At 39.4% G+C, this 15,882-nt stretch overlaps 1 protein-coding gene across 1 annotated transcript in view; it reads left to right on the forward strand.

Moving 5' to 3' along the window:
- Nucleotides 1-15,882, forward strand: part of Eif4e (eukaryotic translation initiation factor 4E) — a 36,784-nt gene that overhangs the window by 6,444 nt on the left and 14,458 nt on the right. Inside the window, exon 2 of the mRNA XM_038311695.2 lies at nt 12,919-13,025. Within this exon, the coding sequence (XP_038167623.1) occupies nt 12,919-13,025 (107 nt within the window). The remainder of the gene's footprint in view (nt 1-12,918; nt 13,026-15,882) is intronic.

The raw sequence follows: 15,882 nt of genomic DNA on the forward strand, positions 1-15,882 counted from the left end.
AGTTTGTTGATTTTATTGACAGCAAGCTCACAAATACGGAGAGTTCATTGTGTAATAGTCATGTTTTAGTACTTGGTCTAGCACTTTTAGGTAGATTTCAAAAGACAGCAAGTGACCGCTTCCCTTCTCCTGATCTTGTTTACCTCTTAGGATATTTTGCTAGTGTAAAGTTTCAGTGAAGTTTTAAAAAGAAAAGAAATCACAGACAGGAGTTTACTTACTGTAGACCAAGTCATTTTAGTGAGGTTTACCACGGTGAAATTTATTTTGGGGAATAGTTGAGCTATAATGCATATTAACATGTCTGGAAGCTTGTAACTGCAACATACTGTACGGAATTTAGCTGTAATAGTCGGTCTTTGCTTTTACAGTGGCAGATTTTGTTTTTTGAGACAGGGTTTCTCTGTAGCTTTGGAATTCATGTAGACCAGGCTAGCCTCAAACTCACAGAGATCTGCCTGCCTCTGCATCCTGAGTGCTGGGATTAAAGACAAGTGCCACCACCGTTTGGCTTACAGTGACAGATTTTAATTCAATGTATTAGTATTTCCATATGAAATCTTAGGGGACAGTAACCTGGCAGCCACAATGTCTGTCCATTTTAAGTGTCGCTGAAGGCAAGGATATCTGATTTCTTAGTAGAAAGGTGAAATGTGCATATTTTTTTCTCCTTATATTTTAGATGAATTAAATATTTTATAGGTAAGGAATTTATATTTTTGCAAATTGAATTTTATCTTACCAAGATTATATAGGTGCTAAGTGAGTTAGGACTTAAAACCCACAGCCAAATCTCAAGTGTTATTGATGTATTGATGTTAAGGGGGGGAAGTGCATCAAAATTCAACCAAAACTAAAATATTCAACTCTTCAGTAAAATTTGTACATTGAGGATAAAATTGATGCTTAGGTCATCATTGAACATGAATAAGTTAATATGAAATCATTTCAATGAAAGACTATGCCATATGGCTTGGATGGTAGGGTTATGAATTATATATATATATGTAATATATAATGCGTGTAAGATATAGACAGGAATGTACACATAAACATTTTCTTTTGAAATTGTATAGTTTATTTTTATTTTGGCTCTATAAACTCTATAATGGTATTTAGCCTTTATTGTGCTTTTAGAATTTTTTAAAAATAATTAATCCATGCTCATGATCTAGAATTCAAATAGATTCCTTTAGCATTTGTTATTGTATTTGGTGATGAAGTCTGTAGTCATACTCTAGATTTTTCTCTTTGCATTGCTATGGATAGAATCTATCTGAAAAATTTTAAATGCTTTATATAAAATGCACAGAATTACAGAAAAAATGCCGATTGTATTGATATATAATTCGAATGCTGTAAAATGCTTAGGAGGACAGAAAAAACTAATTATATTATTTTCTCTTAAGTATGAATTAATGTGAAACATTAAATGCGATTGTCTCAGACTGAGTCATGTCTTACTTTGCTTTTTATTTATTACTTGGGTATACGTCTATGTGAATGTGTATGTGGGTGCCTGTGGAGGTCAGAGGACCTCGGGTTCTCTGGAATTGTAGTTACAAATGGTGTGAACCCCCATGTGGGTGCTTTATACTCTACAGGAGCAACAAGTACTCTGAACTACTAAGCCATCTCCCCTGCATGCGCAGGCTAACAACACACACCCCATTTTTGTTTTTAAGACAAGGTTTCACCGTATCTCTGATTGGCCCACAGCTCAGATCCACCAGCCTTTGCCTTTTGAGTGCTGAGATTAAGGTGTGTACATTGGCCTTTTATTGTGAAAAGTAGCTCTTACCTAAGCTCTTACCTATCCCCAAATAAGTTTAAATATTACTTATTTGCTTGTTTTTTAGTAATATTTTATTATTACACTTATTTAGTGAGGGGACACATGCTAAGGGGATTAGAGGATGGGGGGGCTGTGAGAGTTGGTTCTCCACCGTGGATTATTTGTGTTTTGTATTTGGTTTAATTTTGAAAGCACAATTGAGGGTGTCCTATTTGGCTGGATAAATTATTTAAATTTATCCTAAAAACACTTCCGTTTAAAAATTTTAGAGATTATCATTTGGTGTATGAAATTGGTATTGTTCTCTGAGTTAAAAAATAATGGAAATTGTATATGCCTGTGCATATATACATAATACCTATGTGCATACATATGGTTTAGAGTAATAGTACATTATGTACATATATGGTTTATAGTAATAAACTAGAAACCACTTGGAAAATCAACTTTCTTTTTACTCCATTGTCATATTCATACTTTAAAAAAAGTCTTTTAAATATATTTTATTTTTATTTATGTGTGTGGGAAGGGGCCGGAGGATGCCGGAAAAAGACATTGTATTCTTGGAGCTGTACTTCCAGGTAGTTGTGAGCCACCATATGAGTGTTGGGAATTGAACCTGGGTCCTCTGGAAGAGCAGCAAGTGATCTTACCCACTGAGCTTTCTCTCCAGCTCTGTATTCTTTCTTTTTGTCTGTCTGCCTACTACCTACTGTTCTGACTTGTGACAGTTGTTCTTCCTTTTTTCCTACTATAGAAATTTTATTTTATTTTTGAGAAAGGGTTTCTCTCTGTAACTAACTGTTCTGGCTGTCCTGGAACTCGCTTTGTATGTCCTTGGACTAAGATCTGCCTGCCTCTGCCTCCTGAGTACTAGGATTAAAGGAATGCACCACTGTAGATGGAGATTGCTTGTTCGTTTCCTGGCTGCCCACACCCAAATAATCATACAGAAACTATATTAATTACAACACTGTTCTGCCAATGACTCGGGCATATTTCTAGCTAGCTCTTACATCTTGAATTAACCCACTTCTATTAATGAGGTTGTGGCCTACCTGTAAGGTTCTGGCGGGCTTCTGTCTCTTTCAGCAGCTAGGCATCTCTTTGACTCTGCCTACTTTCTCTCCATATCTCTGTTCAGATTTCCTGCATGGCTTTACTAAACAGCTTCTTTAATAACCAATGGTAATAAAATATACATTATTCATAACATACAGAGTGGAATCCCACATCATGCCACCACTGCCCTGTGATTTTTTTTTTATTTAAAATTTTCATGCAATATGTTCTTACCATGTTTTTCTTCTACCTCCTCCCATTCTCTCCCCACTTCCCTACCCATACAATGTTATGTTCTTTAAAACTCACCAAAATGAAAATCAAAACAAGCAAAAGACCAATAAGACAAAAAAAGAAAAGCCCAAACAAAGTAAAAGGAAAGAAAAAAATTCACAAAAACACCACTGAGTTTCTCTTATGTTGGCCAGCTCCTCCTGGGCCTGGGTCCTGCCCTGGAGTGTGGTTGATATGCCCATTGACATTCAGTTGGGGCCGGGCGGCGGTGGCGCACGCCTTTAATCCCAGCACTCGGGAGGCAGAGGCAGGCGGATCTCTGTGAGTTCGAGACCAGCCCGGTCTACAAGGGCTAGTTCCAGGACAGGCTCCAAAGCCACAGAGAAACCCTGTCTCGAAAAACCAAAAAAAAAAAAAAAAAAAAAAAAAAGACATTCAGTTGGGGAAAACTGATTTTCCCATTGCCTGCAGGTATCAATTTCAGAGAGCCTCTTGGTTTCTTGGTTAGTGGTAGAAGCCGGTGTCTGCTTCTCCCTGTTAGTGCTAGGACCCTCTCTACCAGGCCTTGTTCATGCTGCGACAGTCATACATGCATGTGTACATATGTGCATGAATCCTGTGAAGACACTTTTCTTGGAGTGTCTTCATCTCTGGTTCCTACCGTGGGTTTGTTTTTTTTTTTTTTTTTTTGCCTTTTCCACATAGATCCCTGAGCCTTGTGGGAGCGCTTTAATGAAGACACCCCATTCAGGACTGAGTGCTCCACACAATTTCTCTCTGCAAATTGTCCAGTTGTGGATCTCTGTTAATTCTCACTGCAAGAAGTGTCTTAGATGTGGGTTAAATGAGGCACTGATCTCTTGATAGCACGCAGAGTACATTCCAGTACCCTGATGGTAGTCGGTAGGGGTGAAGCTTTTAGTTAGACACCAGCTGGACCTTTGTGTTCAGTGACTTAAGTGTTGTCTTCAATAATAGAGCCTTGACATGAGGTTGTGGAAAGCAACCAATAGCCTTGGCAATGGCCTGTGATGTTTGGGGTGGAGGTGGGTGTCTATGGAATTCTTTCTTCAGTGACTCAACGAGATAGTAGCTCACTCCTGGTCACTGGAGGCTTTACTTGTTGAAATAAGGTATCTAGTTCGGACATTGTCTCCCCTATCCCCTCCTTTCCCCTATTCTTTTTTTTTTTTTTTTTTTTTTTTTTTTTTGCATGTGGTGGTGGTGGTGGGGTCTGGTTTGACACAGGGTTTCTTTATGTAACCTTGGGGCTGTCCTGGAACTCACTTTGTAGACCAGGCTTCAAATTCAGGGATCATCTACCTCTCCCTCCCAAGTGCTGGGATTAAAGGAACGTTCTGCTACTGTCCAGCCGTGTATTTATTTACTTAATAGTAAGGTGCATTTTACATTAATACTAATAATACTGGAGATTGAGTCTAGGGTACTTGTTGAGTAGGTAAGTGGTCTGCCTTAGTTTTGTTTTTATTTTGAAACAGGCTGTGAGATGCCTAAGGCTGATCTTGAACTTATTTTGTAGCCTGTGTAGGCCTTGAACTTGTCATCACCTTTCAGCTTCTAGAATTACAGGTCTGTAACAACAGGCCTCACTAACTGTTCAGCTTTGGTGGCAAAAGTGAGCAAGCAAAAAACCCAACAAAACCCTGAAAAACCTATATCATGTATAAGAAAAAAGAAACTGCTGCCATTGTTGGGTAGGAATTTTGAAGGAAAAAAAACCCAAAACAAATTTTGGACTTGTAATCTGATGTCAGCTTCTAGAACTGGTAGTATAAGTCCTCCTGGAGAAGGCCATGAATAAAATTGTGGGCATGGCCTGAGAAGTCGGCCTCTACTGTTCTGTTTGTGGGCCAGGCAAGGACTCCTACAGTCTGTAGGAGTAAGATTAGATTAAAGCTAGGTTGTTTTAGTAAATGTACAAGCCAGCTGAACAGAAGAAAAAAAGCTTCATTGATGGGGACAAAATGAGTAATGTATAAATTAAGATCTGGGCCAGACATACCACAACAGTTGGTGTGTTTTAAGTTTTATTTTTATATTTTGCACTGCTGTTACCCGAACCCAGGCCTTACAGATGCAAGGCAAGTACACTGCCATTGAACTAGTGTTCTGCTTGTGTTTATTAGATAAGGTGGTATAATGGGCATGCTGGCATTATAGCCCATCAAATCGCATTACTTGTCACTTTTGCCTAAATCACATACTGCTTTCTGTTATCTAGTGCACTGTGTTTCTGGTTCCCTTCTTTGGGTGACATGCACTAGTCTGTTTGCTGTGCCCCATTGTCTTTTTCATTTGGTTTCTTGTCTCACTTGGTTAGAACAGCATTTTTTTTTTTTTAAAGAAGTACATGGGCTGAGGTAAATGGGAATCATTTCTTCAAGTGGTATAGCCACAGAAATATCCTTTGCTCCATTAAATAATCCTCCTCCCCCCTAACCCTCCGGTCATGCAGATGGTTCTGATTGAGCTCAGAGGGTCACAAAACATTAGACAGAAAAAAAAGGGGGAAGAATGGCTTGTTTATTGGGAGTGGGAGGTAAGAGAGGGCGCTGGGGATGAATGTTTATATACATGTATGAAATTGTCAGAATAAGTAAGTAGGTGTACATGGAAATGAAATGGTTTTGAGACCTAGTAACTAAGCAGTATTATGCCTGTATTGGCATTTGAAGTCACTGTCTTCAGCATCTATTGTAGCTGTTCATAAGTTTTTGTTTATTTACACAATGGCTTGTTTTCCTTTTGTACCTATTAGCATACGTGTTTTCATCCATTGTTCTGGTGCCTCCTGAATTTTTTTATTTTTGTAATTTTATTTATTGAAATATTTTCCTTTGCAATTCTTAACTAGTTGAGTATCATGAAGGTGGTAGCCAACAGCATTGCAGCCACAAACTTTGTAGTAGCTCCACAGAGTTCTTTGGGATATCTTTGTTCATAATAGTTACCCTCAGCCAGGTGGTGGCGGCACATACCTGTAATCTCAGAACTCAGGAGGCAGAGGCAGGTGGATCTCTGAGTTATGAGTTTGAGGCCAGTCTGGTCTACAAAGTGAGTTCTAGGACAGCCAGGGCTGTTAACAGAGAAACCCTGCCTTGAAAAACCAAACAGCAAAAGAGTTCCTCTCCTTGGTGGTGTTTTTCTTTTGGCAGTTCTTTGAGGTCTTTGATGGTCCAGGCAGAGACAGGCGGTGCTCCCTTACCTTGGTCGGTTTCACCGTAGTGCTCATGACTATTGTCTTTTAACGCCACCAATCTTCTATCTTTATTTTCATGTGGTTTTTTTTTTTTTGTATGTGTTTTTTGTGGGGGGCAGAGCAGGCAGATTTAACAACCTGTATACTTCAGACACAGGATTTTGCTTAGACCTAGGTGGCATGGTGGAGGCGGCTGGAGTCTGAGCTGAGAGATTTGGGACAGCTAAGAAAGTTACACTTTGGCTGCCTCCAGTCACACAGCAGGAAGGCTGGATATTCTGAGACATGACAGCTCAAATCCGTCACTGACAAGTCTATTGGTGTTCATTCGCTAACAGTTTTCCTCTTTTTTTCTTCAGAATTTAGACTATTTGGGGGGAAATTTTATGTATTTCCTAATCTTTTTGGTCTGATTGATTGATTTTTTTGAGGCAGTTTCTCTGAGTAATAGTTCCAACTGTCCTGGAACTCGCTTTGTAGACCAGGCCGGCCTCGAACTCACTGAGATCCACCATTTAATTTATTGGTGTTTTTCTCTCTGATCCTTTTGTTGTTGTTGTTGTTTGTGTTTTTTTTTTTTTTTTTTTGTTTTTGGTCTTTTGAATATTCTTTTTGTTGTGTGAATTCTAATTTGTCTTATTAAATGAAATCCCAGAGTCAAACTGGAAGGTCAGAGAAGTAGAGCAGCTAGCCACTAGAGTTCTGACCTCTCTGAATGCTCAGACCAAATAAGCAAGTCCTGTTCCTATGAATCTGAATCCTTAGCTCCTGTCTCCTCCCGCCTTATATTCCTTTCTCTGCCCAACCATATCGCTTCCTGTCTTCACCTACCTAGTGGTGAGATTAAAGGCCTGTGACTCTCAAGTACTAGTATTAAAGGTGTGTGCCATCACTGCCTGGCTTCTATGGCTAACTAGTGGCTTAGCTCTCCACTCTGATCTTCAGGCAAGCTTTTTTTGTTAGATCACAAAGTATCACCACACTTTTTCTTATAGCTTCCTGTTATTGTTATATGTGCATGTAAAATCATAACTTTGGTTTTCTCTCTCTGTGTGTGTGTGTGTGTGTGTGTGTGTGTGTGTGCGCGCGCGCGCGTATATATACTTTTCTTTGCCTGTTTCCTTCAAGATTGCTACTTATTTTTGAACTCAGGACAGCAGTCCCAGTAGGTTGAGAATAGCAGAGAGTTGAGGAATCTGCTTCCTTAGTAGATTTTCCTTCAGCATACCCCTTTACTGCACTTAAGGAACTGCCAGCTTGCTCTGCATTGATCCAGTTACCTCTCGTCCCTCTGCCTTCTCAGTGACCCTTTCTGCTTTTGTTGTACTAGTGAGTTTTTAATTGCTTTGTACTATAGTTTTTAACAAATATTTTTAAGTTAGCACACAAAAATAGGTTTCAGTACAATGTAGTAGCATTTCATTTGTATTTTAATAAAGCTTACCTGAAGATCAGAGAGTAAAACAGCCACACTGATCAGCCTACAGTGGTGACACACACCTTTAATCCCAGTAGCCACACTAGTTTGCCATAGAAACCGGTTGGTAATGGTATACACCCTTAATCCCAGCACTAGAGAGGATAACATGAGGAGACAGCTCTCAGTCTCATTCTGAGATTCCTGGAGGCAGGATCACCATTTTGGACTGAGGTAGAGGTTAGAGCCAGTGGCAGGCTGTTTTGCTTTTCTGACCTTCAGGTTGAACCCTAATTTCTGTCTCTGGGTTTGTATTAATCATGCTACAGTATAATACTTTCATATATCTGCTCCATCCCCACTGTCTTCTGTTTTCCTACACATAGTTTTCTGAGATAATAATAGGATAATAATAGTACAATCATTCATTAAAACATTTGATTGACTATGAGATAGGCACTCTTGTTACCTTTTAAAATGTGTGTGTGTATGTATGTGTGTGTGTGTTTGTGTGTGTGAGTGATGAGTATGAGTGTATGACTGAGTATGGGGACGTGGATGCAGGTGGCTGTGGAGGCCAGAAGGAGGCATTGGGTTCCTTGAAGTTGGATTTACAGGTGGTTGTGAACCACCCCACATGAGGGGTGCGGAAGTTTAATCCTTTGGAAGGTAGCAGGTACACTTAATTGCTGAGCTATCTCTTCTGCACTGTGATGTTTGAATGTATAGGGATAATGAACATAGAGGTAGCACATTACTAGATAGTAACTACTTAACACTGATCAAGTTAAAATTTTCAGGAGACTGGTATGATGACTCATACTTGTAATTCTATCATTCCAGAGGCTGGGGCAGGTGCATCACTACTGTTTGAGACCAGCTGATGCCTAAGTGAGACCCTGTTTCAAACAAGAAAGCAACAACAAAAAATGAAAACAGTTTTCATGAGATGTGAGGGTTGAAGTTCCCATTTTCAAAAATCAAAGTGCTGTTTCTGTGTTTTTCACCAGTCCTCATCTGTACCTTTGATATAGGGCCTTGACCTTGTTGATGTTAAGTTTGTGAGCAGTGAAGCAAGGGATATGCAGGGGGCACTGGATGGAGCTAGTTACCAGTCTTGCTTTGTCCATTAGTTGCTGCTGTGGCATTATGCTTGCATAATTATTTGGTTTCTTCAGGAAGGGAAGCATTGACATGAGAGTCATTTTGGGTATGATGATCCTGTGGGGTAGTCATTTTCAAACAAGTCACCAGCATTTTTTTTCTTCACGTAACTACATTTGCTATGTTGTGATTGGGTTGGAAAGGTCTGATGGATAGACAAAACTGTTGTCAAGGACTGTAATTTAAAGAGCGTGCACCAGGCAGGTTAGGTCGTTACCCAAGTGATAAGTTGCTGAGATATGAATGCCAATGATTCGACTTCTGCAATTTGTTTCCTTATGGTAAAATTGAAGGGTCTAGCCAGAGCACCCCGGAGTTTGGAAATCTTGTCCAGTATGCTTCATTTACTCATCTGCTGGCTTTTCAAAGTCATAGCACCTGACAGAACTGATGACTAATTGAAATTGTCACCTGTTGATGAGTTGCGTGCCAGACTGTAGAGTTATCACTAAAACCCCTCACAACTCTTTGCAAATGAGTTGATGTTTAGGGAGTTTCAATCACTTAAATCCCTATTCTTAAAAAGTGTCACCCAACTAATTAAAATGTAAAGGAGTTGTCAGATGAGGACTACAACTAGATCCATACTGTAGGCTCCCGTACATGCACCCCATTTTGTAATATTTCCTCTTAGTCCGTCAGAGATTGGCAGATCTGGGATTGCATTCATGTCATTAGAGGAAATTTGTGGTAGTGAAGTCAGAGCCTGGGAAATGGGAGCTCTTAGTTGCAGCATTGCTTGCAACCACAGGATGGTAGGTGAGCAAGTATGCCAGACCTACAGTATATTTCTTTCTCCAGCTCCTTGGATCTTTAATTTGGTTCTTGACTTCAGTATCCATTATATTCCTTTAATAAATAGTTCAGCTACATATTATGTTCTAGCCATTCATTAAAATATACAAAAACACAGAAAATGAGGCCCAAGTTTCAGAACAGAAAAGGGGCTAGAAGTGTCTTTTGTGTTGTCTGGAGTGTTACTGTAGAGTGACTTCACAGTGTTGGGTCTCTCTAGTCTGAGAGGACTACAGTGACGACTCCTGCTGGGTAGACATGATACAGAGAGGAGAGCAAAATGTGCGTATCATAGCAGACCTAGTAAAATCTCCATCCACACAGTGTATTTGCAGCCAGGAACAACATAGTTAGTATATAGTTTGTCAGTGTTTCCCTCTGTAGCTCTGGCTGGCCTGGAACTTGCCCTGTAGACCAGATTGGCCTCCAACTCAGAGATCTGCCTACCCCTATCTCCCAAGTGCTGAGATTGAAGATATGCACAATTATCGCCCAGGATAGTTTTCTGTTTTTTAAGAAACATGAAATGGGACTGGAAAGATGGCTCAGTGGTTAAGGGCATGGACTGTTCTTCCAGAGTAACCCAGTTTGGTTCCCAGCATCCACATTGGTACCACTGGTTACCAGCTCCAGGAGGGATCGTTTGCCTCTGGCTTCAGTGGACACCTGCATGCATGTGCACAAAGTCCACATGTGCACACATATGTAATTAAATATGTATATATATTAAAAGGTTTATAATTCTGGAGCCATTGCAGATAAACAAGGAAATGAAACTCTATAATAGAAATGCCCTTAGGTTATTCCCTGGTAGAGTGTACATTCCTGGTGGATTGACAGTTGAAGGAAAGCTTTTCATCTGTTGATTGATCTAGTTCCAGCAGTGAGTCTTCTCGGATAAGTGCTGCAGTGCTCATCTTTTTGGCTTTTTGAATCAAGGTTTCTCTGTGTGGTCCTGGAACTCTCTCTGTAGATGAGACTGGTCTCGAACTGTCAGATCTGCCTACCTGTGCCTCTGGAATGCTGGGATTAAAGATGTGCACCACTAGTGTGTGATGCAGATTTTATGATGAGGAAGGCGAGGGACAGGAAGACTGACACAAAATTGCACAATATGAATGACAGAACTGGGTTATAACATGGATGTAGATGTGAATCGAGCCCACTATATCCCACGTAGGAGTGAAAAACTTGTGTTCTTTATATTACTGACTGAAGCTAGGTTTAGTCTGTTAGATGGTGGATGCTGGAGGATCAGGAATTCAAGTTCTTCTGCCCTCTTGCTTCTTAATCTCTTTGGGGCCAGTTTAGCTACATGGAATCTTGCCTCCAAAAAAAAAAAGTTTTTATAAAATGATACACATTATGAAAAAGGCATGTGATTAATTTTAGTAGATATATAATTACTGTCGGGCACTGTAAACATTCCCAAATGTTTATTTTACATTTCAATAACTTCCCTATAGACCAGCAGTATGGTGTGGGGTCACACTTGGAGTTACTGCTTTGAATCTATATTAGTGCTAAAGGAGCTGTGTGCTAAACTGAGGGACTTTATACACTTGAAGATGAAAGGTTAGATGGTCCTTTCTAGAAGGAAAGTCCCAGTTGTTTATGGTATGGAGGTAGTGGTAGATACTAATCTTTATGTCCAGAAAAGATGATTAAATGCATGTTTGCCTTGCAAGTTGGTGACAGATTTGAATATATAAAACCACAACAAGCAATCCAGGATTTTGGGAACTAATGAAAAATTGATGTGATCAAAGTGAGAATTTAAAATTTCATCACATTTATTATAGAAAATAACACAGACATAGGGTAGACCCAGGAAACACTGAGCCATATTAGGACTGACACATTGATAATATTAACTTGTTGACATGTGCTAGTTTTTACAGAATACTGAAAAGGCTGTGTGTGTGTGGGGGGGTTCTTTCCAGCTAGTTAGATTTATCCTGTTCATGCTTGGCTTTTTCCTTTTCAACCTTCTGCTGTTGGTACAACAGCTTACTAATCCTGGGATCCCTAAAGTACAGTACTGAACTCTTTATTTGACCTGTATAAACGTAACTGATCTAAAACCAAGTTTATTCTTTTGCACTTGAACTGACGGTATTTTTCTCTTTTCTTACTTGCTATGGGTATTTAATATTTAATCTCTCTGACCTGGTATTTAGTGGCTTCCACTGCTTCAACGATGAGGTGTACTTTAGCTTGACATCTGAGGCCGTCATAGTCTCTGTAGCATTTGCCCAAACTTCAGTTCTATGACCACCCCACTCTCAGGTATTGTTCATGATCTTCTAGATAACACAGCACCACTTTATGGCATTGCTCTTCTCTGGTCTGCCTGTGTGTGATTCACTTATATATAGTGGCCATTCAAGGGCAGCCTGTCTCTTAGGTTAAAAATGTGTTATTTTGAGAGTAGCCATAATCTATTGTTAGCATTTACCTTTTTTGTCCAAATGTGTTCAGATCTGACAATCCTGGTAAAAGGTGGGTGTTTCAGATGTGGTTGAAAAAAGCAAGCATGCATGGTGGGTGCGCTGGTAGTCCCAAAACTCAAGGTCGTCATCATCATCTACAATGGTGAGCTGGAAACCAGCCTCAGCTACATTGATTTTTGAGACAGGGTTTCACAAAGTTGCACAGACTGACCTCAAAATGGCTAGACAGCATAGGCTGGCTTGGAACATTGAATCTTGATTTAGCCTCCCAAGTCCTTCAATTACAGGTGCCAAGCACCATGCCCATTTTAAGAAGTTTTTTTTTTTAAATATATAAATGCAGTGCAGCTCCACCATCTGTACTCTGTAGGAAGCAACATTTTAAAAATGAATGTGCTTAGTTGTATGTCATGGCATATGATTTTAATCCTAGCACTCAGGATGCAGAAATAAGCAAATCTCCTTCCAGTCCAGCCAGAACTATATAATGAGACCCTGTCTCAAAAAAAAAAAAAGAAATATTTTAACATTAAGAAAGTTGAGTCATTGAATTTCCTATATAATCTTTGATGATCTAAAAATGTGCAAATAGGGTAACTACATTTTTTTATAAAAATCACTTAAATTTGAGAAGCGTTTTTGTCTTAATGAAAAGTGGTCTAATTGTCCTAGAGGTTGGTTTGTAGTTTAATTCTTTGTATAAAACTTGTTTATCGTATTGCTGTCGTGGCTTTGTTTAAAAAACTTAAAAATTTTACTATATATTATTTTCCATTAGGAAACCACCCCTACTACTAATCCCCCACCTGCGGAAGAGGAGAAAACAGAATCCAGTCAGGAGGTTGCCAACCCAGAGCACTATATCAAACACCCTCTCCAGAACAGGTGAGCTTCTCACACAGACTCGATATGACTGGTTTTAGGCATACATGCTCAGGTATCATCCGCCAAAGGATTTTTGTTAGGAGAAGGAATGCTTCTCTGAAGGATAGAATCATAAAAACAGGACTGTGGTTGACCATGGGAACCAGGAACATGGCTGAGTCAAGGTTCCACAGTTTCCGTTTGGTTGGACAATTAAAATAACTTTGCTGACTTCAACAAAGATTTAGTAAAGTGTAGGTGAAAGAATGGGAGATTGAAACATTTGACAAGTGTATAGCACATAGGAAGCAAGAGTGGACAGTGAAGGCAGACTGAGAAAGGAGATGGGTGTGTGAAGGTGAGAGGGTGAAGATGAGGTGGGGACTGGAAGGTCTGTTTTCATAATTAACAGTGCAACGGGAAGATGGGTGATAGGTCCCTATAAAGTTTTCTCTAGCTATACCTATACCTCACAGTCTGTTTCTGGTTTAGTTAACTGGTTTTTCAGATTATGTAATGAAAATAATTTTTACTTCACTGACAACTGATGGTGGAAAGAAAATGGAACCTCGAAATGTACATGAACCTGGAGGAAAGTAAACTGGAACTGACTTAGGAAGGCCCAGTTTCTGGTTTCTATGTATGTTTGCCTGAGACAGAAGTTTCACTGAATTTACTTTGAAAGTCTGCAGGCCTGTTCGTAATTTTTGTTCATCATATCATATTGTTGACATACTAAAATGATAGTTAAAATGTAGTTGATAGAGTTTCTTCATAGGAGAGACCCTTGATTTAGTGTATCCGCCCTCACATAATTAATTCTGTATAATGGTGAGGATTGTCACTGTTCCTAAATGGTCTTTACAAGAAAAATAGGACTAGGGATGTAGCTCAGTAGTAGAGCGTTTGCCTAGCAAGTGTAAATCTCTAGGTTTGGCCCTCAGTTTTGCAAAAACAAATCATAAAAAGTTGATAAAATTCAAGGTGATAGCATAACACCAGAACCCTAAAGTTCATTTTGTCCTTTTTGTGGTGTTTTATGAACGCGACCTCTAGGAGTTGGAGCTCCAAGGTTACAGGTACTGATTGCTCTTGCAGAGGACCTGGGTTTGCTTCACAGGACTCTGGTGGATCTCATAACCGCCAGTAACTCCCATTTCAGGGGATCCAGTCCACCTTCACGAGTCCATGGCACCAGACATGTGCGTGCGCGCGCGCGCACACACACACACACACACACACACACACACACAGCTTACTCTGTCGTTTAGTCATCTGAGCAGAGTTATTAGTTTGCTCTTATGGAAGGAAGTAATCCACACCTAGTACTCGAAAGAAATGTGAGATCATGGAAAATAAACAGATTTACTCAATCTTAGTGGGATCTCCTAAGAGATTTCAGTTTCTCTATAAGTTCTAATCTTTTTTTTTTTTGTAAAGTGCATTTTGATACTTGAATCATTACTGACTTACCATAAATTTGGTAGTTTTTGTGTTTTCTTAAACCCTTAACAATTATAGAATTTATTAATGAGCAGAGAATAGTGTATATAAAGTGTGTTTGCTTTCTCTGGTAGTGTGTTTGCCTTCCTCCCCTTTATTAAAGGTGGTGTGTGCTGGTCAGAGCTGAAGTGTGCCCATATGTGCATAAGTTGTTCAGACCAGATGGGTGCCAGTCTGAAGTGGGAAACCAGGTTTCTTACTGTGTATGTACTTCTTCATTGAAGTTTAGAACATTTCCATACTCCTTTGATCACTTGTAGTGTTCTCTGTAGACAGCCCATTATGCATTTTTTTTACCTATATCCTTTTTTTTCTTTCTTTGGATTATCTTAAAGTTGATTTCCAGGTTTTCAAATAGTAGAGATATTATATCAGTAAAGTGCAGTTCCAGTTTACTTTTATTAGTTTCTCTGAATTATTTGGGATTTGATTTAAAAGGATTTTAATATTTATGTAGGCAAATATCAATTTCCCCATGTTTTCTGGATATCCTGTCAGTCTTAGTAAAATTTTATCATGTAGTAACTTTTAAAATAAATATATGCTAATGTCTCATGATTCTGTCATTTTGTTTTCAATAATTTCTCAAAAGCTTGATCTTGTGTGATCCCTTTTCCCTTTTAAATTGATTATTTATTGTTTTTATGTGTATTGTCTCCAAGTGTACCATGTACATGCAGTGCCCATGGAGGCCAGGTGTCAAATCCCTTAGAATTAGAGTTAAACACACTGGCTGTGAAGTACTGTATGGGTGCTGGGAACCAAATATGCTTCCTCTGCAAGTGTTATTAATTGATGAGTGCTCTCTCCAGCCCCTCCTTTTAAACTTTGTTTGCTGCTGTTGTTTTGCGAGACAGGTTTTTTGTGTAGCCCTTGCTGTTGGGGAACTCTCTCTGTAGATCAGGCTGACCTCAGAGTCACAGAGATTCCCTGCCTCTGCCTCCCCAGTGCTGGGATTAAGGTGTATGCCCCCACATCTGACTTCCTTTTAAACTCTTAAAACAGCACTGTTTACTCCAGAGTTTTTATTTCTGTGTTCCCACTTAACTATATTCTTAGAGTAATTCTAAGATAAGACATTGGAATTCATTGTTTTTTTTTTTAATATTTGGAACCGGTTTTTTATTTGTGTATGATTCTTGTAGCATGATTTATTGGTTGCTCTGAGAATAGTCCAGTGAATTAAGCTTATCCTAAAAATGTAGACACATTTCATTTATAGCATCAAATATATCACCTCTATTTTTTTTTCTTCCGAGACAGGGTTTCTCTGCAGCTTTAGAACCTGTCCTGGAGCTAGCTCTTGTAGACCAGGCTGGTCTCAAACTCACAGAGATCCGCCTGCCTCTGCCTCCCGAGTGCTGGGGTTCAAGGC

The sequence above is a fragment of the Arvicola amphibius genome, chromosome 14 (genome assembly GCF_903992535.2).
Source record: "Arvicola amphibius chromosome 14, mArvAmp1.2, whole genome shotgun sequence".
Lineage (NCBI taxonomy): Eukaryota > Metazoa > Chordata > Mammalia > Rodentia > Cricetidae > Arvicola > Arvicola amphibius.